Source organism: Loxodonta africana, chromosome 4, assembly GCF_030014295.1.
Source record: "Loxodonta africana isolate mLoxAfr1 chromosome 4, mLoxAfr1.hap2, whole genome shotgun sequence".
In the NCBI taxonomy this organism is placed as follows: Eukaryota; Metazoa; Chordata; class Mammalia; order Proboscidea; family Elephantidae; genus Loxodonta; species Loxodonta africana.
In genome coordinates, this window is record NC_087345.1 from 175,051,360 (window position 1) to 175,073,011 (window position 21,652).

Genomic DNA, 21,652 nt, shown 5'->3' on the forward strand with positions numbered 1-21,652 from the left:
AGTAAGTAACCTGGTTAAAAAAAAAAACCTGGTTTAAAAAACCTTGTTCAGTAGTAGTTAATTAAGTAGCAAGGGCAAGTTACTTAACAGCTTTGTGCCTCAGTTTCCTTATCTGCAAAATTTGGATAGAATGGTAAATTAGATGTTGTTATTATCTTTGCCTGCTATGTGTCACGTGCTGTGGACAGTTAGTCTAGTAAAACAGTAACACATCTCTGGAACTGGGGAATAGTAATGTTTAAAAACAAAAACAAAAGAACCCCATTGCTGTGGAGTTGATTCCGACTGGTAGCAGCTGTATAGGACAGAGTAGAACTGCCCCACAGTTTCCAAGAAGCACAACGGATTCGAATTGCCGATATTTTGGTTAGCAGCTGTAGAGCTTAACCACTAAGCCAGGAGGGTTTCCTTCTGATGTTTAAACCAAAAACAAAACCCAGTGCCGTCCAGTTGATTCCAACTCATAGTGACCCTATAGGACAGGGTAAAACTGCCCCATACAGTTTCCAAGGAGCGCCTGGTGGATTCAAACTGCCGACCTTCTGGTTAGCAGGCATCACACCTAACCACTACACTACCAGGGTTTCCATTAGGAGGCATAAAGTATGTTGTAAAATTTAGGCTGACATCCAGATCTTGAATGCATGGTGACGATTAAATCTTATTCCCATACCCTCTGAGTATTTTTCAGGGGCCTTATCTTTAAAAAAAAAAAAAAAAAATTTTATTTTTTTATCTTTAGGGCTTCTCTCATTCTAAAATGCTCAACCTAATTTGAGCTGGGCTGGGTCGCTAACCTAAAGGTCCACGGTTGAAACTCACCAGTCACTAACCGGGAGAAAAGACCTGGCCAGCCGCCCCTTAAAGATTCCAGTCTAGGAATCCACTCACTGGAGGCACACAACAATCTGAGCTACTGAACTCATCCTGCGCCTAGAATCCCGGAACGCACCCTTGACTTCACCCTGGCTAGTTAAGTTAAGTAGTGTCCTCAGAATTACTGAAAATAAACAATCTATATAATTTAACCGGGAGAAAAAATCTTCCGTGTGTGGGGCTACACCCTCAGCCACTTTGGTTGAAAGTGACCTAGGAGTCCTGGAAGAAAGTCAGCTCTCTCCTTGGTTGGGGTCTCACGTTAGGAAAAACGTTAAAAAGCACTTTTTCTCACAGGTTAGGGCGTGGGACTGATAAGACGCTGTTAAAAAAAAAAAAAAGACGTTGTTGGGTGGTAGTAAATAGAGGAGAGTCGCCCCTACAGCTGGTCGCTACTTTCAACAACAACAAAACAAAACCAAACTCAGTGCCGTCGAGTCGATTCCGACTCTTAGCGACCCTATAGCAAGGATTTAAAGATACAATGGTGTGTGTAAGACAGACACCGCCGAGCTTCCCCCCGCTCCCTCCCCTGCAGCGGGCTCCCCACCCTGAGGGCTCCCCTCCCTCTCTCCCTCCGTGGCGCCGCCATAGCTCAGGGCTGGAGCGCAGGCGCAGGGCCAGCGATCGCTCGGCTCTCTCCTACTCCTGCCTGCCGGTTGCTAGGGTGTCAGGACGCGCAGCGCCGGGTCTGTGCCACCGCGAAGCAGGCCCCGAGCCTGTCGGGGGGTGCGGGCACCGGCCTGGCTCGGAGTTTTCGCTTGGGTGGTTAGCTCCTGGGCCGGGGCGGAGAGTATCGTGGCCTTCCTGGCCGTGAGAGAAACGATGGAGCCTGGAAAGGTTAGTGCAAGGAGTGGACTCGGGCTTGGCCGGGGACAGGGAGGTCCTGGGGCCAGTACCTGGCTCAGGCCTCCTCTGCTGCCCACCCCGCGGGCCCACCGGCTGCTCCTGGTGCTGCTCCTTCACGCCTTCTGCTTTCAGCATTAGTAACTTTATAGGTAGCCACAGTTCGGGATTAGCTGAAAATTCTCGTCCTGATCCGAATTTCTTTATAACTTCTTTGGAGGACTCTGTAGGAAATCTGGGCAAAGTAGTTCTTCCTAGACGAAGGTGCTTGAATCCAACGGAAAACCTTGTGAGCGGCGGAATAAATAATCCCTCCATTTATTTATTTACAATCAATTCCTTAGCTTTTCTGGGATCTTGGTTCAGGTTTGTAGGTTACTCAAGAAAACCTCAAACGTTTTGTAATCCTTAAAGCTAAGCTGGAGAATGCGTTTATTTTTACTTTTTTTTTTTGCTAAATCGGACTCTAGTCTCCCTATTGTTTTCCTCTTCCCAAGTGCTGAGGGGCTTGTTGGCGGCATTCTTTTTATTTGATCCAGCGACCCGGGAAAAGGCAAATTTAATTGTGAAAAAAATCACCATTATGAAAACGTAGTTCGCGGATTTTTAAGTGCCTTTCAAACACACTGCCCTGGAGTGCATTCCAACTCCTAGCCTCTTAGCGTTTGCCAAGGCTGTAATCTTCAGAGAAGCAGAATGCGGCATTCTCCCCTGGCTCACCCAGTGTCTGATGGATTGGAACCGCCCACAATTTGGTTACCACCTATGCACTTTAACCACTGCACCACCAGGGTCCTTTTAAGCACCTTAAAACCAAACCAAAGCCGTTGCCTTTGAGTGGATTCAGACTCATGGTGACCCTGTAGCACGGGGTAGAACTGCCCCGTAGGGTTTCGGACGGGTGGCTGGTGGGTTCCAATCGCTGACCTTTTGGTTAGCAGTGGAGCTCTTAACCATCAGGGCTCCTCAAGTGCCTTAACCCAAACCAAAACCAAACCTGTTGCTGTCGGGCACATAAAAAGACCTTTTCTTCTTGTATACCTCACATTTGAATATCACCATCTCTTTACTAGAACCAGCCAGTTGTTGATTATATTGTGCGCAGTTTTTTTTTTTTTTAGTTTATAAATGTCCATTTTAGAACTTTTTCGGATCATGGCAGGAATTAAATGCAAGTCCCACACTGAGGACTTCAAACTGATAATCGGTTGCAAGGGCGTAAGAAACAATCAACAGAGGAGCAGGAGAGACTTTAAGGTTCAAGAGTCAACTGTTTGCGAAAGGAGGAAGGAATTGGAGAAAATGAATCTGTAAAAACACACACATCGTGGACCCAAAACATAGTGGGTCCACAATGAAGTGGTCTGAGTTGGAATATGACTTGAAAAAGTGGATTATTTCTGGAAGGGAATAAAATCAAGCTGTCTCTGCTGTCACAATTCAGATCAAAAGGAAGCTTCTCGCAAATCAAAGAATCCCAGATTTCAAGGCAGGTTTCACCTGTACTCATAAATTCATGAAAAGGAATGGCCTTTCTGTGAGAATGAGAACCACTCTAGACCAGCAACTTCTAGATGACTGGGAGCAAAAGATGGTCAACTTCGCAAATTCTTTAGCAAGGAAATCTCTGAACTAAGTATGTCTGCAATAGATGTAATTAATATGAAGCTCTTATGTCTTTTGACACCCTGGTTAGCAGGACTATGTTGCTTCAGGTATGAGAACTGTACCCATTACAACCACTGGGAACTAGAGGGCTTGCTTCACAGTAGTCCTTGGTTGTACTGCGAGTGGGATGAAGTTAAAGCTGATGGTGGTTTTCAAGAGAGTTACCATGCCTGGTGAAAAACTGCCCACCAGTGGGGTTGCTCACTGTAATAAGAAGGGATGGAAGAACTGTGATGTTAGGTAAGTATGGGTAGATGAATAGGCGGGGGGATTCTTTTTGAAGAAGTTTTTACTAATTTTTGATGCCATGGCTACTCACAAAGAAAAAAACATTCAAAATTATATTAACTGGTGCCCATATAGCAGTCATACCTGATGGCCATACCTGCAAGCTGAAGCTGCTAGACATAGCAGTCAGCTACCCAGTCAAGACTTTCCTGAGAAGAGAGCGGGATGAATGGATGCAGTCTGGGATTCGTGAATTCACAGTATCAGGACAACTGAAGCGGGTGACGTTTACTGAAGTCTGCAAGTAGGTGGCTTCTGCTTGGGGGAAAATAACCGCAGAAACCATCTGCAACAGCTTGAGAAAGACTGGGATTTCAAAGACAGTGATTGTCAAAAATTATATTTCAGCTTAAGATTTATGATAGTAATACAATATAAATACCTTTTTTTCTTGTAGTTTCAGGCCTACCATCGTTTCTGCTAATTTCTGGCTGTTCGCTCATTCATATTCTTTGATTTCAACATGGCATCCCATTTCCGTCATGAGCCCATTCAGTTCACCATTGGTTGCACTTAGCTTAGGAAAATATCTACCTTAAATGAAGTTTCCATAATATCAGTTTTATCCTGGTAACATTAAATCCATTGGACAGAAAAAATAATTGAAATCGAAGTCAGCAACATATAAAAAAATATTGGCATAGCATGCCTACAAAAATAATGCAAGGGGGGTTTGCAAAAACAACACATGTATTATTTGCATAAAAATGATAAGTATTTTGTGCATTTATAAGGAAATAGCTGGGTTTCTTTGTTGGCGAAAGTTTAAAATTCAGAAGAAAAATCTTGTGATCTTGATCAGACATGTTGCATGTTACTTTCAGCAAAAGTGTATAATTACAACCACTAAGAACCCAAAATGAAAGGAATACACAGAGTCACTGTACCAGAAAGAATGGGTCGACATTCATTCAACCATTTCAGGAGGTAGCATATGATCAAAAACCAGTGGTACTGAAGGAAGAAGTCCAAGCTACCCTGAAAGCATTGGCGAAAAACAAGGCTACAGGAATTGACCGAATGCCAACAAACAGATGCAGCGATGGAGGTGCTCACTCATCTATACCAAGAAATTTGGAAGACAGCTACCTGGCCAACTGACTGGAAGAGATCCATGTTGATTCCTATTCCCAAGAAAGCTGATCCAACCGAATGCAGAAATTATCGAACAATATCATTAATATCACACGCAAGTAAAATTTTGCTGAAGGTTATTAAAAAGCGGCAGCAGCAGTACATTGACAGGGAACTGCCAGAAATTCAAGATAGATTAAGAGGAGGATGTGGAATGAGGGATATCAATGCTGATGTCAGATGGATCCTAGCTGAAAGCAGAGAATACCAGAAAGATGTTTAAAAAAAAAAAAAAAGATGTTTACCTGTGTTTTATTCACTATGTAAAGGTATTAGACTGTATGGATCATAGCAAATTACGGATAACTTTGCAAAGAATAGGACACTTAATTGTGCTCTTGCAGAACCTGTAAATAAACCAAGAGGCAGTTGTTCGAACAGAACAAAAGGATACTATGTAGTTTAAAATCAGGAAAGATAGGTGTCAGGGTTGTATCCTTTCACCGTACATATTCATTCTGCTGATCAAATAGTCTGAGAAGCTGGACTATATGAAGAATGCAGCATCAGGACTGGAGGAAGACTCACTAACAACCTGCGATATGCGGACGACACAACCTTACTGAAAGTGAAGAGGACTTGAAGCACTTATTGATGAAGATCAAAGACTGCAGTCTTCAGTATGGATTTCACCTCAACATAAAACAGAAGTCCTCAAACCTGGATCAATAAGCAACACCATGATAAACAGAGAAAATATTTAAGTTTTCAAGAATTTAATTTTACTTGGATCCATAATCAATGCCCATGGAAACAGTGGTCAAGAAATCAAAGGACGTATTGCATGGGCAAATCTGCTGCAAAAGACCTCTTCGAAGTATTCAAAAGCGAAGATGTCATCTTGAGCCTAAGATGTACCTGACCCAAGCCATGGCGTTTTCAGTTGCCTCACATGCATGTAAAAGCTGGACAATGAAAAAGGAAGACCGAAGATGAACTGATGCCTTTGAATTATGGTGTTGGTGTTGGAGAAGTATATTGAATATACCATGGACTGCCAGAAGAACGAACAAGTCTGCCTTGGAAGAAGTACAGGCAGAGTGCTCCTTTAAGTGACAATGGGGAGACTTCATCTCACGTACTTTGGACATGTTATCAGGAGTGACCAGTTCCTGGAGAAGGACATCATGCTTGGTAAAGTACAGGGTCATTGAAAAAGAGGAAGACCCTCAATGAGAGGGATTTAGACAGTGGCTACAACAATGGGCTCAAACACAGCGAAGATTGTGAGGATAGCACAAGACTGAGCAGTGTTTTGTTCTGTTATACGTAGGGTCTGTACAAATCTGATAGTTTTTTTTTTTTTAATTTACTTTTTACATCTCTAGTTGGTGACTACATGCCTTTGCAATACTTGGCAAAGGGCTCAGGGCCCTGTCCTCATAATGTGTTCTTCTAACAGCATACACACTTCTCTCCTTTGTTGAATTTAGGCAAGTTGTTTAGATCATACATTAAACTTCTATACAGAGCAGTTAACTTGAAAGAGAAAAAAAAAAATTAAAGTTCAGACACTAGAGTTACACTTATTCTAATTGCAACTGACCATCTTATAACATATCTTACTGTGGATCCATTTTGGTAAATCAAGCAATTAAAAAAAACGTTTTCCAGTGAAAGCTTATTAACAAATTTTGTGGTTATAGTATATTTGGGCTAGATTCTTATAACTGGTTGCCTTTTATTTATTTCTATCGGGTATATTTATGAGCTATTAGAAATTTTTTTCTATTTCCCCTAGTTTTCACATAATCAGGAAGATTCTTAGTGGCTTATTCATGACTAAATTTTAGTTTTTGTTTGTCCTACATCTGCTTTCATTTGGAACACGCTTACCAAATTCTTTCTTTATTTGCCTCTTTAAGGCAGTGTTTCTCAAAAAGAAAATGAAATAGAATAAATGCTATCTTGTTCTGTACAGAAGTCATCCTTGATTAATTTTGTTTAGCCAAGGTTACGGCTATCTATCATCAAGCCATATCTTAACATCAAGTGGTGTTAAACTGTGTTGTTACAGGTCTGGCGAAAGATACACTCTAACGCAACAGTTAGTACCTGTATGTTGAGTAAGAGCAGCAGTTTGAAGCAGGAATACCAAAGAAGAATGAGCTACGATTCTATCTTCAATGGGCTTATAGTCTTACCAGGGAGACTAACAGACATTTACTAGTAGCAAACAATCTCAGGAGGTCTGCAATGAAGTGCTAAATGTGTGGAACAGTGTAAAACTGTTTGAGTTCAAAGCAAGGGTGAAAGTTTAGATGGCTATGGAGAAGGTGAGTCTTGAGTTGAGCATTGCAAATGGGGTACAGTTTAGGTAGGAGGAGGTTAAATGTCTGTATTACCTACCTGTTGCTGCATAACGACCTGTGTCTTAAAACAGCAATAAACATTTATTATCCTCACAGTTTCTGTAGATGAGAAATTTGGGAGTGGCTTTGCTGGGACTTCTGGCTTGAGGGTTTTTTGTTGTTGTTGTTGTTGTTGTACTTTAGATGAAGGTTTACAGAACAAACTAGTTTCTCATTAAACAGTAGTTCACATATTGTTTTACGACATTGGTTAACAACCCCAGGATATGTTAACACTCTCCCTTCAGGCTCAAGGTCTTTTTATAGGTTCTGATCAAGATGTCAGTTGAAGCTGCAGACATCTGAAGGTTTCCAAACCAAAAACCAAACCCAGTGGCATCACTAGGGTGGCGCAGGGGGTGCTGACCCCAGCAGGTGACACTATTAGGGGAGGTGACACCAAAATGACTGTTTATAAAATTTTTGTGCAGTGTTTTAGCAGAAATTTATTATTATTTTTTAAAATCTCCCTGTAGTTAGTTGTAACAACAACAAAAATTTTTGTAAGCCCAGCTTACATGTATCAATACACCTACAAGGCTAAAACTCTATGCTAATTTACCTTTTGAACCTTCGTATACACTCTGTCAGAGCTATCATTATTAGCCAATTACAACGATACTTCACGTGGTTTCACCTGCACATGCTGCAAGCACGTGCCGTTGTTTTCGTTGCTGCTGGTATCTTTATAGTCTATTATGTTGTCAGATTTTCTGCTGTTTTAACTACAATATTGTGGTAATTAGCGTGGAAGGGTGACACCATCAGTTACTGCACTGGGTGACACCAACCCTAGTGACACCAGTGACCAAACTCATTGCCGTTGAGTTGATTCTGACTCATAGCGACCCTACAGGACTGAGTAGAACGGCCCCATAGGGTTTCCAAGGTTGTAATCTTTACAGAAACAGATTGCTACACCTCTCTCCCACGGAGAGGCTGATGGGTACAAATTGCTGACCTTTCAGTTAGCTTGCCAAACACTTAACCACTACACTACCAGGGCTCCTGTCTAAAGGTTTAACTGGGGTTAAATGGTATATTTCTAGTGACTTGCTCACATGGCTATTGAAGTGGTGCTGGCTGTTGGTAGAATTCCACACTTCCTCTCCACATGGAGCTCTCCCAAATCAGTTTGTCCTCATGACATGGTGCTGGCCTCTCCTGGATGAGCGAGGCAAGAGAGAGCAACAGGTGGAAGATATTCATCCCATGACCTAGCCTCAGAAGTCACATAGCATCACTTCTACCACATTCTCCTCACTAGAAATGAGTCAAGTCTGGCCCACATTCACTGGGAGGGAAATTAGTCTCGTGAAAGGAGGCATGTTAAAGAATTAGTAGACATAGTTTAAGAGTACCACAGCTTATTTTAACATTTCCCCTTAAATTCTCAGAATAAGTTTGGGTAACTGATGAACTTCCTTGACTCAAGCCTGTGACAGGGATTCATAATATGTATTTTTTCGTGGGTGATATTTATGAGGTGCTGTTATGAGCTAAGCAGTGCTAGATGCTTGATACATAGAAAGGATTCAGATAGCCTTCCATTCTGGAAGATTAGAGTTTAGCTGAGGAGGTATGATCTATGCTTGAAAAAGATTATTAAACAGGGAAGCAACTATTTTAACAACAGACAACAGCAAACATTAGAGTCAGCAGATAAGTACCTAGAAGGCAGGAATTTTTTTCTTTTTTCAGTTTTGTTTATGTAGTCCAAGTGTCTGGAGCAGTGCTTGGCATTTGTTAGGAGCTCAGTATGTATTTGTTGAATGAATAACGGTGTTTTTTATAGAATGGAGAGATCATTTAGCTTGTGGAATGCTCTATTCCCACAGGCATACAGAGCACCTTATTTTGGTGGGACAGTGGTGAAAGGACAGGCTCTGGGCTCTGGTGACGTAAGATTGAATACTGACTCAGCCTCTTTTTCAATTAGTGACCGTTTATTCTTTCATTCATTCCACAATTATGTATTCAAGTCCTGTTATCTGCCTAGCAATGTGTAAGATTTGGGGACAAAAGTTATTTAGATTCTCTATTCCTCAGCTTCCTCATTTGTAAAATGGGGACTAATAACCCACTTCATAGGGCTATGGGGCTTAATAATGTGTTTGACATAGTATAGCACTCGACATGCTCTAGATGCACAGTGGTTAAGAGCTGGGCTGCTAATCAAAAGGTCAGCAGTTTGAATCTACCAGGAGCTCCTTGGAAACCCTATGGGGTAGATGCTAAATACGTTATCTGTTTATCTATTTATCTACCTACCTACCTACCAGTCCATCCCACTCTTCCTTTCTCTCTCCCTCAATCTATCCCTGTTACTGTTCCTACATAACAGACTACCCCAGACTTCGTTGGGTAAAACAACAGCAGCCATATTATTACGCCAACACATTCTGTGGGTCAGGAATTTGGAAAATTCACAGCAGGTTCAGCTTATCTCCGAGGCATCAACTGGGAAGACTAAATTTCTGTGTGTAGGGTATGGCTCAAAAGCTTCAGCTGGAGCTGGAATTATTTGAAATCTTGCTTACTCATGTATCTGGTGGTTGATGCTTACTGTTGGCTGGGGCCTCAACTGGGGTCATTGGCCGACACCTACATGTGGCTGCTTTACGTGGTTGCCGAAGTTCCTCACAGCATGGTGGCTGAGTTCCAGAAGTGAGCAACCCAAAGAGAACCAGATGGAAGCCATATTGCCTTGGAAGTCACATAGCATCACTCCTGCCACTGTATAAACTTATCCAAATTGAAGGAAAAGGAATATAAATTGCACCTCTCTATGGGAGGAGCCTGAGAGTCACATGGCAAGATGAGCGTTTGGGATGAGAGATATTGTAGTGGCTATTTTTGGAAAATACAATTTGCCACAATAGATTGTAAACTCAAAATATTTGTCCTTGATCTGTCATTTAGAGTGTCACTGTAACTTGTTTTCTATTTTATCTTTATAATATTTAATGGGTTTTGAAGTAGTCAAAGCAATACATTCTATAGTCATGTAATTTTAGACTAGTGAATAATTTTTAAAAATCTGTATTTTTATTTGCTTTTATTCCATTAAAGAGATAAGTATTTTCTGGCATATCAAGAATTAATTGCCAATGATTTAAGTGGCCTAATGAAATAGTAGTTCATCAGAACATACAAAATTAGTTATTTTAACTCTTTAAAATTTTTTAACTTTATAATTTCTTTTTCAGAGAAGAACAAAAGATGATACATGGAAAGCAGATGAACTCAGAAAACACCTCTGGGTAATATACTTTACATATTTAAATTGGGATCCATTTGGAACCTATAGGTTTTTTTTTTTTTTGGCAGTTTTACCTAGTTTATAATACTGTAAAACTTTGATTGCATGTAGCTTATTTCAGAGGAATTTTCGATTCAAAGATAAAGCCATTGTAGTTAATATCTCTTAGAACCATAGTGAAATAGGGTAAAATTATGGTATAGGACATGTTCAGTTTCTTGGGGTGGCTGGTGATTTCAGTCTATCCCTACATCCTCACAAGCTCAGTGGGTCTTTTGTCACGGTTCAGGAGTATCCCAAATGCCACTTGGGGGGCTTGTGTGCAGTGGTGGGGTTGGGGGCAGACAGGGAGAGGGTAGCTTGGTAATTGAGATAGAGTTCTCCTGAGGCCATTGCTGCTACATTTCCGATTGTTCCTTAGGTCAGTGGGGGAAAGGACAGGCTCTGGGCTCTAGGATCCCGCTTCTTTGGTAGGACCTGTCCTGTAGGGTTGCTGTGAGTTGGCATCAACTCAACAACAGGTTAGGTAGTTAGTGTCTTAGTAACTTTAAAACATAGCTTCAATATCTCTTTTTCTTTCTAATCAATGTAGCATTTTAGATTTGTTTTGCCAGAAAGATGATTTGAATGCCTGTGATATAAGGGACTTAAGCAGTCAGTAATGTAAAATGGGAAATTTGACCACAAATACTTTGGAATTCTAAGAATGTTAATTAAGGCCCCACCCCTTACCTTGCTTGGAAAGTTGGAAAGAAGTTGAATGCAATATATTTTTAAGACCCTTCAAGTGAGTATGATTATCATGTTCAGATATTAAAAGTTCAGCATGTATTTTGCTTTTCTAGTAAAGAAGTGGAGCCCTGGTGGTGTAGTGGTTAAGAGCTCAGCTGCTAACCAAAGGGTTGGCAGTTCAAATCCTCCAGGCGCTCCTTGGAAACTCTATGGGGCAGTTCTACTCTGTCCTACAGGGCTGACTCGACGGCACTGGGTTCACTGGGAGTAAAGAAGTGGAGCCCTGGTGGTGTAGTGGTTAAGAGCTCAGCTGCTAACCAAAACGTTGGCAAATTAAATCCACCAGCCATTCCCTAGAAACCCTATGGGGCGGTTCTACTCCATCCCATAGAGTGGCTATGAGTCGGAATTGACTTGACAGCACCTAACAACAACAACAGTGAAGCAGTAACCCTTTTTCTCTTTAGGTTGCACAAGCAGATAGCCCAAAAGATGAAAAGAAACACAGAGAAAAGAAACTACATAAGGAGTCAGAATCTGACCTACTTGAATACAGGGAGCGTAAATACAAGAATCAAGACCCAGACACAAAGCATAAAGAACGGGCAAATGAAAGAGATGCTCACGTGTCTAAGGAGACTCTTCGAGGGGAGAGGGACAGAGAAAAACAAAGGGAAAGAAAAAAAGACACAAAAGATCGGGAAAGAGAAAAATATAAAGAGAAACATCGAGAACAAGACACAGAAAAGTCTCACAGTAGAGGAAAAGACAGAGAAAAAGAAAAAGAGAGAAAAGCTAGGAAAGAAGAACTTAGACAGACCACTGCCTATCATAACCTCCTGGGACGTGAGGCGTGTGACAAGCAACTTCTGGAAAAGGTAGAAAAGAAGATTCGTTCAGGTTTGTTTTAACTGGACACATCTAAGCTCTTCTCTTAAATTTATTTTTGTATTATTTTGTATTAAATATAGTTTAAAAATATATTCTATCTTTCCTTTTAAGGAATTGCATAGCTGTTAGCTACAATGTTTTGTTAAATGTACTTCTCACAAAAAGTTCTCACTTTTGTGAGTATTTTCCTCTTTAGAGATTTTCATTCATCATTTTGTTTTCTCTTACAATTTTTATAAATGTTTTAGTTTTGGATTTGAACTTACCCTCTTGTACCTGTGTGTATGTATACACATTTTTTTTTTTAAACTCATTTCAGTTAGTGGAGGAAGTAACATTTATTTCATTATTAGCTAGACTTTTATTATTGAAGCATATTTTAGATTTTTATTGAATAAAGTCCAACCCCCATAGTGAAAAAAGAAAAATAATGCTCTTTGATAAAAAGTGCTCCTTCAAAATGCCAGTTTTATTTTAAGCAATGTTTAAGTATTTGTTATCTAAATTCCTAGGAATTCTAGGGTAAAGTTGCATACCTTTTTTTTTTTTTAAATGAAAATATCTTCACTATTTTTTATTATACAAACAATACTTTTTTTTTTCAAATCAAACTAGTTAATGTAAGCAAAAAGGGAGTTTATTAGTAGTAACTCTGAGAATCAACAAGGAAGGTGGTGAACCTAGTTAAGAAAATGAATGAAAACCAAGGAAGTCCAGGCTGTTGAGAGTACAGCTAAATATGTCCATAAATAGCTGGCTTGTTACCAAGTACTATATCAAGGACTCAGGCTTGGTTACTGCTGTGGCAAATTGGATGATCAGCAGAAATGATAGTCAGGGTGGCTTGGTGAATGTGCGCCCCTCCCTGCCACCATGGATGTTTTGTTCATCAGCCTGTTGAACAAGTGCTTGAATGGCTGGGGAAGTAGGTTGACTGATACGCACAGAAATAGTTATCTTTAAAACCGGGGTATTAAGATTATTCGCCAAGGTAGCAACCTTTTGATGTTTTGATGAGCATTCATATGGATCACAAATATGCTGATGGTCAGCTACAAATTTCCCAATGACCAATCCTCTGTATTACTTCTAAGTCTTGACTTTCTGGCAAAACTGTTGCCCATGAATTGACATGGTTTCTTAATGTAGGCCATCTCTTATGCAAAATGGAGAGTTCAGAGTTCTGCTCACAGGATTTCTCATTCCATGCTCTTCAGGACCACACCAGGTGGGATATAATGCGATAGCAGCCTGCTTCAGGAGAGTGCCGGCTTATTGAGCCGATGAGTTCCTCTCCAGTCAGCTGAACTTGTCATAGAGAGCTCACTGTTAGGCCCTAGGTGTGGACTGAGGAAGAAGCAACAAGCAGTGACCTAGGAGTTACTGTGCTGTGAATGTAAGGGGTGTACTCTGGCAACATCCTTGTTCGTTCAGGATCTTCTCAGACCTGGTGCTCTGTGTGCCACCCCCACTTGATTATGAGTGCAGCTCTAATTGCATAGTCTGTTTGATGTTCCATGGTGAGGCATCTATAAGGCTGTGTACATACTCATGTACACACATTACATAGCTCTTTGTGCTGAGAGAGCCTAGAAGCAGTGACACCCCAGTACCAGTGATCACACCTAGTACCTAGATCTTGGTTTTAAAACACCATTCTTGAATAAAAGGGACCAGGTCTCCTTGGAGAAATGGTTGATTCCTGGGCTGGAGCAGGGAAAACACAAGGTGAGTCTGGAGTCTCTTATGGTGCCACATATAAGGAAGTGCTTAAAAAAAAAAAAAAAAAAAGAGAGGAGGGAGAGAGATGTCAAAAGGACACAGGAGCTAATCTCAAACAGCTCCTGCTAGCCAAATCTGGAAGAGTCTGAGAAACAAAATATTAGATTATGAATCAAAGAATAAAATATTCGAGAGTCCAAGCTTATTTAAATAAATGAATTCAAATAAATAATGGAGGAGGGACAACCTTATGAGTTCCAATTAATAAATGCAGGAATTACAGAACGAATGAGGGAAATAGAAAATCACCATTAGAACACTACAGTAGTAATTACTGCAGGCAAAATCCACTGAAGAATGTAGAAATTAGTGGATGAAAATTTAAGGAGAAACAGGATATTTGCATAGCCTCAATGTATCTCCCCCATAATATTTATCATTTACTGTAGTGGTTTGAACATATGTTCAGTATTCATTTTTATAAAGTTATTTATTGAAGTATAAAATGCAGAAAAACACACAAATCATAAACATACAGCTCCTCTCCCCAAATGTAACCACTATCCTGATTTCTATCTCCATAGATTACTTTTGCATGTTTCTGATATTTATATAATGAAATAGTATTTTATATCATTATTTTGCATCCAGCTTAATTTATTCACTATTATGTTTATGTGATTAATTGATGTTGTTGAGTATATGAATAGTTCATTCACTTTCATCATTAAATAGTACTCCGTTGTATAAACATAGCACAATATATTTAAACCCATTCCAGTGCCGGTGGCCATTTGAATTGTTTGCAGATTTGATTTATTGCAAATAAGGCTGTTAATGAACATTATTAAGTGTGCTTTTTGATGTTCATATATGTACATTTCTGTTGGATGTATACCTAGGGGTAGAATTGTTAGGTTAGCTGGGTTACCACTAATTAACAGTAACCGTTTTATTATTCAGTGTCTTTAAAAACTTATTCTTTTAGTGCTCTTGGTTTTTATTTCTAATAAAATCCTTTTTGTTTTTAAATTGTTCTTTGTTCATTGCTACCTACTTTTTTTCCAATGCAGCATTGAAATGAATTGTACTGAAAATAATTGTTATATAATTAGACTCTTTGAAGTTCTTTCCACTGTCCTTCATTATTTTTACATCTCTTCCATATCTCCTTTGATGCTTCCTTTTCGTTTCCCCAATCTGTACAGTGTTGCCTTGCTCTAGGACTCAGTCCTTGGACCAGTTCTCCATCTACCCTTACTCTCTTGGTGATTTATCCAGTCTCATGGTTTTAACTACCATCTATATGCTGCTGACTTCCAAGTTTTTGTCTCCAGCTGGACCTCATCTCTGAATTCCAGACTTTTTTTTGTATCTACTTGCATGCTTGACTTCTGTAGGTTGATGTCTAATAGATATCCCAAACTTAATATGTCTAAAGCTACACAATCTACTTTGCTCAAACCTTACCCGTGTCAGTTGATTGCAACTGTTTCCTTTTGGTTAGTTAGGTTGAAAAACCTTGGAATCAATCTTGACTCCACTCTTTTTCTTAAAATCTATCAGGAAATTCTGTTGGCTCTACCTTCAAAATATATCCAGAGTCTGACCTCTTTCTTTCCTCTACTATCCCTACTACTTTATTTACTGTCTCCTGCCACTATAATGTGAGTTCTGTGGGAATTTCTCCCCGTTTTGATCTCTTCTGTGTTCTCAAGCTCCTAGAAGAGAGGTTGGTGCTTAGTGAATATTTTTGAGTGAAAGAATAAATGAATCAACTTTATTTCAATTATCTCTGAGAGTTTAGTTTTGTCCTCATTTTTCAAAGTATTAATCTCTTAATGTTAAGTCTGATGACTTTGTTTGTCTGCAGATTCAGAAGTGAAGATCTAGATTTTCATTATTGGAACGTGCTGTTGGCATCATCAGTACTCATTTATAACATGGGTTGATTTCTCTGTGGATCCCAGGCTGTGATAGGTGTTGGGTCAGCAGTGGAATGGGAGTTGGCTGCTAGGCAGTAAAGCTTCATCTTTTGTGCCAGTGGGCGGAACCTTTTCCCACAGAGGACCTCCTGGCATTTTCTGCCTTCTCCTTAGCAACATGGTTGCCAGTAGGGTGTGGTGGACCGGTGCTATTTTTTCCCATCGGATCAACAAGGACAGACATTTCCTTTGAGTTTAGCAGCTAAAATGTTTGGCCGACTAGGCAGGTTTTTCTCAGGGGGTAAGGAGGGCTGTACTTCCTGTCTTAGTTTGCTGTAACAAGAAATACCACAAGTGGATGGTTTTAACAAATGGAAATTTATTTTCTCACAGTTTAGGAGGCTAGAAGTCTGAATTCAGGGTGCCGGCTCTAGGGGAAGGCTCTCTGTCAGCTCTGGGGTAAAATCCTTGTCTCAGCTTTTCTAGCCGGTGTTCTTGGTGAGTTCTGCGAGGCAGCTCGCTTTCTCTTCTTTGTGCTTTCTTGCCTCTGTGCCAGATTTGCTCCTTTTATAGCTCAAAAGTTATTGGTTTAAGACACACCCTACATTGATATGGCTTATCGACAACAAAGAAAACCGTATTCCCAAATGGGATCACATCCATCTGTATGGGGGTTAGGATCCAACATACATTTTTGAGGGACACAATTCAATCCATAATATTTCTCTTACCTGTACTTTTAGCATGGAAACTCCAAAGGCATTATGTATTTGTCTCCACTCTTATTTCCAGCAATTAGTCAGACATTTGATAGGTTGCCTCAGTCAAATCAGAGAACTCCATAGGACAGAATAGAACTGCCCCATAGGGTTTCCAAGGAGTGGCTGGTGGATTCGAACTGCTGACCTTTTGGTTAGCAGACAAGCTCTTAACCACTGTGCCACCAGGTCTCTAGTAGGCAATTAGGAGAGAAGAATTATATTAGATTGCCATTTTGATGTCTCTTTTTTTATTCCATTTTACGTTTAGATACTAGAACTTTGAATTCATGAGATTGGATAATTCGTTTTCATTGCAGAAAATATTTTAATACATTCTAGTAAACATAATATGTACAATAAAGACTGCAGCAAGATGCTAGAAGATATTTTTAATGTGCTAAAATTTGAGAATGTTAATTTTTTTTTTTTTGTAGTAAGTAAAGTAAGAATCAAAGAGAAAGAAAAAGGAGATGATGACTCAGAAAGAGGAGATGAAGAGAGAGAAAGAAGATATCGAGAAAGAAAGGTATACAAAGAAAAACCCAAAGAAGCGTTTTCCAAATATTGCAAAAGTAAAGGACGTTTTAATCATGATCGAAGCATTTTTGGAACATTCTGTAAAACAGGTTTTAAGGCCTGAGAAAGCTCTCAAGCACTGTATATAGTCAATTTGTTTTCTACTCACATTCAAAAGATTTTTCTCCTTATTCCAAAGGCTATTTTAGAAAATTTTGGAAATATAAATAATGAGAAGAAAACAAAAATCATCTAATCCCCAGCCAGGGATAATTATTGAAAGGGTTGAGATACCAATCCTACCAGGTATTTTTTTTATTTATGTATATACATACATATATATGTGTATACATATATATGTATGAATACACGATTATATATCGTTATCAGCCAAGGTTCTCCAGAGAAACAGAATATATATATACACACACATATATACATGTATGTATATGTATATATTGAAAAAATACTATTGTGATTTTGGTGAAAGTTTGCACAGCAAATTAGGTTCTCATTTAACAATTTCTATACAAATTGTTCAGTGACATTAGTTACATTTTTCACAATGCATCAACATTCTCATTATTTCCATTCTGGTTGTTCCATTTCCATTAATCTAGTATCCCTGCCCTCCATTACCTTCTCATTTTTGTTTAGAGTAAATGTCGACCATTTGGTCTCATATGGATGATTTTTTAAATGAACACAGTACTCACGGGTTACATTGTTTATTTTATGAGCCAGCCTATTATTTAACTGAAATGTGACTCCAGGAATAGTTTCGTTTCAAAGTTAAAACAGTATCTCAGGGAAATAGTCTCGGGGACTCCTCTAGTCTCAGCTAGTCCAGTAAGTTCTGGACTTTTTAAGAATTTGAGTTTTGTTCTATGTTTTTCTCCCATTGTGTCAGGTTCCCTCTCTTGTCTCTCTCTCTCTTTATATATATATGTTTTTAAATGTGTGTGTATATATGTGTGTGTGTTTGTGTTGTTGTTGTTAGATGCCGTTGAGTCACTTCCGACTCACAGAGACCCAATAGGACAGAGTAGAACTGCCCCATAGGGTTTCCAAGGAGCAACTGGTGGATTTGAACTGCTGACCTTTTGGTTGGCAGCTGAGCTCTTAACCACTGTACCACGAGGGCTCCGTGTGAGAAAGACGTGGCAATCTGCTTCTGCGAAGATTTACAGCCTTAGAAACTCTATGGGCAGCTCTACTCTGTCCTGTAGAGTTGCTGTGCATCGAAATTGATTCAGTGGCAATGGGTTTGGTTTGAGTGTATGTGTGTGTGTATATATATATGTATACGTACATGTACATGTATATGTATATAAAGAGATTTGTTTAAAGGAATTAGCTCGCATGATTGAGGAGGTTGGTAAGTTTGAAATTTGTAGGGTGGGCTGGCAGGTTGGAAACTCAGGCGGGATTTCTATGTTATAGTTCTGAGCCAGAATTTCTCCAGGAAACCTCAGTTTTTGTTCTTAAGGCCTACAACTGACTGAATGAGGCCTACCCACGTTATTGAAGGGTAAATAAGTATCATCATCAAATAATCAAATAAACATCATCAAAATTAACTGATTTTAAATGTTAGTCACATTTATAAAATATATTTACATAAACATCTGAACTAGTGTTTGACCAAACAAGTATGTACCATATAGCCTAGTTGAGTTAACACATAAAATTAAATATATATATTCAAATTTTGTATCTACTGTTTTATAAATTGCTTAAATTTAGTATAGTATGAGCATTTTCTAAGTTATATTTCTCTATGATATTTTAATGGTGGCATAATATAATACTCAATTATATAGATGTATCATACTTTTTCTTAACAAGTCTGCCATTGTTGGACATTTAATTTGCTTCTAAAACTTTTTTAGTATAAAGGTATTCATGGAGTAAACTTTTTACATTTATTTGTATTTGTTTCCTTATGATTAATCTCCAGAAATGAATTTACTGGATCAAAGTAGTTGTAAACTTTATTCCATTTGCTTTACAATGTAATTATTGACATCATCAGAGTGTAATTCTCCATGTACTAAGGAGCAGTTGGACATCATTCTTATTTTTAATCTTTGCTAGTCTGAAAAAAAAAAAACCTTCATCTCTAGTCATTTTCTCAAAAGGTTTTACTGCTTTTTGTTAGTTACTACCTGTATATATGTGCTTACTTTTCTAATGGAGTGTCTCCTTGATTTGTAAGAGTACTTTAAAGATTAACTTTATACCAGACTTTTTCTGTTTGTTTTGGATTTTACTTGCAGCTGTTTTATTTTTATAAGTGTGTTTAAAATTATGAAGTAGTCAAGACAATAAGTCTTTTTCTTTATTATTTCTGTAGTAGATGTAATGCTTTGAGAGTTCTTTTCCCACACCAAAGTTATATAAATAGTCATCTATATTTTGTTTTAGGTATTTATAATTTTTTTAACACTTGAACCTTTAATCCCCATAGAATTTATTTTGGTGAATGATATGAGGTAGTTATCTAACTATACTGGAGAGTTTGATTAGGAAGATAGTCAAAGTGTTTTTCTTTAGGAAGATTATTCTGGCAAATGTGGGAACAGTTGGTTTTGGGCAAGAGGTGAGGAAAGGAAACTAGTTAGGAGGCTATTACAGTGATCTGCAGGTAGAGTCATAAAATCCTGAACTAGGGTGAAAGGAGTAGAAACAGTGGGGAACTAACAGATGAAATAGGAGCTATAAAATAAAATCAAATTATTGGAAAACAAAAATTAAATGATCAGTGATTGCATGTGAACAGAGAAGACCCTTGTTTAAAGAGGAAAAGGCCAGGTTCAGTTTGGGTCATGTTGATTTTGGTTTTCTCTTGAGAGACAGGTGGTAATGTTCCCAGAACTATAAGTCTGAGCCAAAAATATTACATAATAATAACATACTACATAAATTAGCAAACAAAAACTACCACAGGACAACAAACTAACAGGTTTTAGTGAAGCTTCCAGACTAAGACAGACTAGGAAGAAGGACCTGACAGTCTACTTCTGAACCTTGTCTGATATAGTGCCGGAAGATGAGCCCCTCAGCTTCGAAGGCACTCAAAATACGACTGGGAAAGCACTGCCTCCTGAAAGTAGAGTTGCCCTTAATGACATGGATGGAGTAAAGCTCGCGGTACCTTCATTTGCTGATGTGGCATGACTCAAAATGTGAAGAAACAGCTGTAAACATCCATTAATAATCAGAACCCAGAATGTACAAAGTATGAATCTAGGAAAATTGGAAGTCATCAAAAATGATATGGAATGCATAAAGATTGATATCCTAGGCATTAGTGAGCTGAAACGTACTGGTATTGGCCGTTTTGAATTGGACAATTGTGTGGTGTACTGTACCAGGAATGAGATATTGAAGAGGAGTGGCATCACATTCATCATCAAAAAGAACATTTCAAGGGTAGCCAGCATGGCACTATGGAAAGAAGCACCATGCTGTCCCTCTGCAGCAAAGACCCAGAAAAACTAACTAAAACAGATGCAAATCCTGGAACCCTAATCACCAAATGAAGGGCTAAAGAACTTGGTCAAGTACCAAATGGAATAAGAAACTGACAGAGAACAAAGAATGTAGAGAGCTACAGAGTGGAGGTTCCCTACCAGCTAATGCAGCATAGATTTGCCTTCTTTTACCTCAGCCAACAAAGAACGTGGACAGGGAGTATGGGAAGGCAACTTTATGGAACTCCCAACAGGAGACAGTACCTGGTAACCAGGAATACATGCTTTCCCACCCCCTACCCTTCTTCCCTGTACAAGACCTCCACCACTTTCCAACAGACCATGGTTGCTCAGCCAAAGAGATACTAGCTCACTACTGCGCAGATTTGACATCTTGGACTTCAGCCACCAAGGACTGTGAACAGGCAGTATGAGAAGGCAACTTCAAGGAGCTCCCAACAGGAAACAAAGCACCTAGTAACCAAGGATATATGGTTTCCCACCCCCACCCTTCTTCCCCCTACGTGGCCTCTGCTGCTTTCCAGTGGGCCCTGGTTGCTTGGCTGGAGAGATACCAGCTCAATGCTGCTGGGGCCTGCCCTGCCCCCACCGGCTGGCCCCTTCAACTCCATTTTTTTTTTGTTTGTTTATTTACTTATTTTTTTCGACAATTTTTCTTGCTTTTCTCATGAAAGATGAAAAGCTGACCATCCAAGAAGCTCAACAAACCCCACATAGGAAAGACCCCAAAAGAAAAACACCAAGACATATCATAATCACACTCACTAAAAACAAAGACAAAGAAAGAACCCTGAGAGCAGCTCGAGAAAAATGAAAAGACACATACAAAGGGGGAACAATAAGAATAACTTCTGATTACTTGGCAGAAAACATGCAGGCAAGAAGGCAATGGAATGACATACATAAAACTTTTAAAGAGAAAAAATATGCCAACCAAAATAATACATCCTGCAAAACTTCCTCAATTATGATGATGAAATTAGAACATTTCCAGATAAACAGAAATTAAGGTAATATGTAAAAAGCAAACCAAACTTTGAAAATTTTTAAAGGGTGTCCTTCAATTAGAGAACTAACAACATCAGACAACAACCCGAATCTAGGACTTAATACCACATCAGCCAGATACCAACCTAGATCATGAACTCTCAAGGATAAAACTAAAAAGTTTACAACAGGGAAC

The 21,652-nt window shown here is 39.2% G+C and overlaps 1 protein-coding gene across 2 annotated transcripts in view; it reads left to right on the forward strand.

Annotated features, from left to right (window-relative positions):
- The first annotated feature begins 1,538 nt into the window (after positions 1–1,538).
- Positions 1,539–21,652, forward strand: part of DYNC2I1 (dynein 2 intermediate chain 1) — a 189,366-nt gene continuing 169,252 nt past the window's right edge. For both annotated transcript variants that reach the window (XM_003410524.4, XM_064285057.1), the window contains exons 1-4: positions 1,539–1,716; positions 10,373–10,426; positions 11,625–12,057; positions 16,891–16,982. In XM_003410524.4, coding sequence (XP_003410572.2) covers positions 1,702–1,716; positions 10,373–10,426; positions 11,625–12,057; positions 16,891–16,982 — 594 coding nt within the window. In that variant the 5' untranslated portion in view covers positions 1,539–1,701. The remainder of the gene's footprint in view (positions 1,717–10,372; positions 10,427–11,624; positions 12,058–16,890; positions 16,983–21,652) is intronic.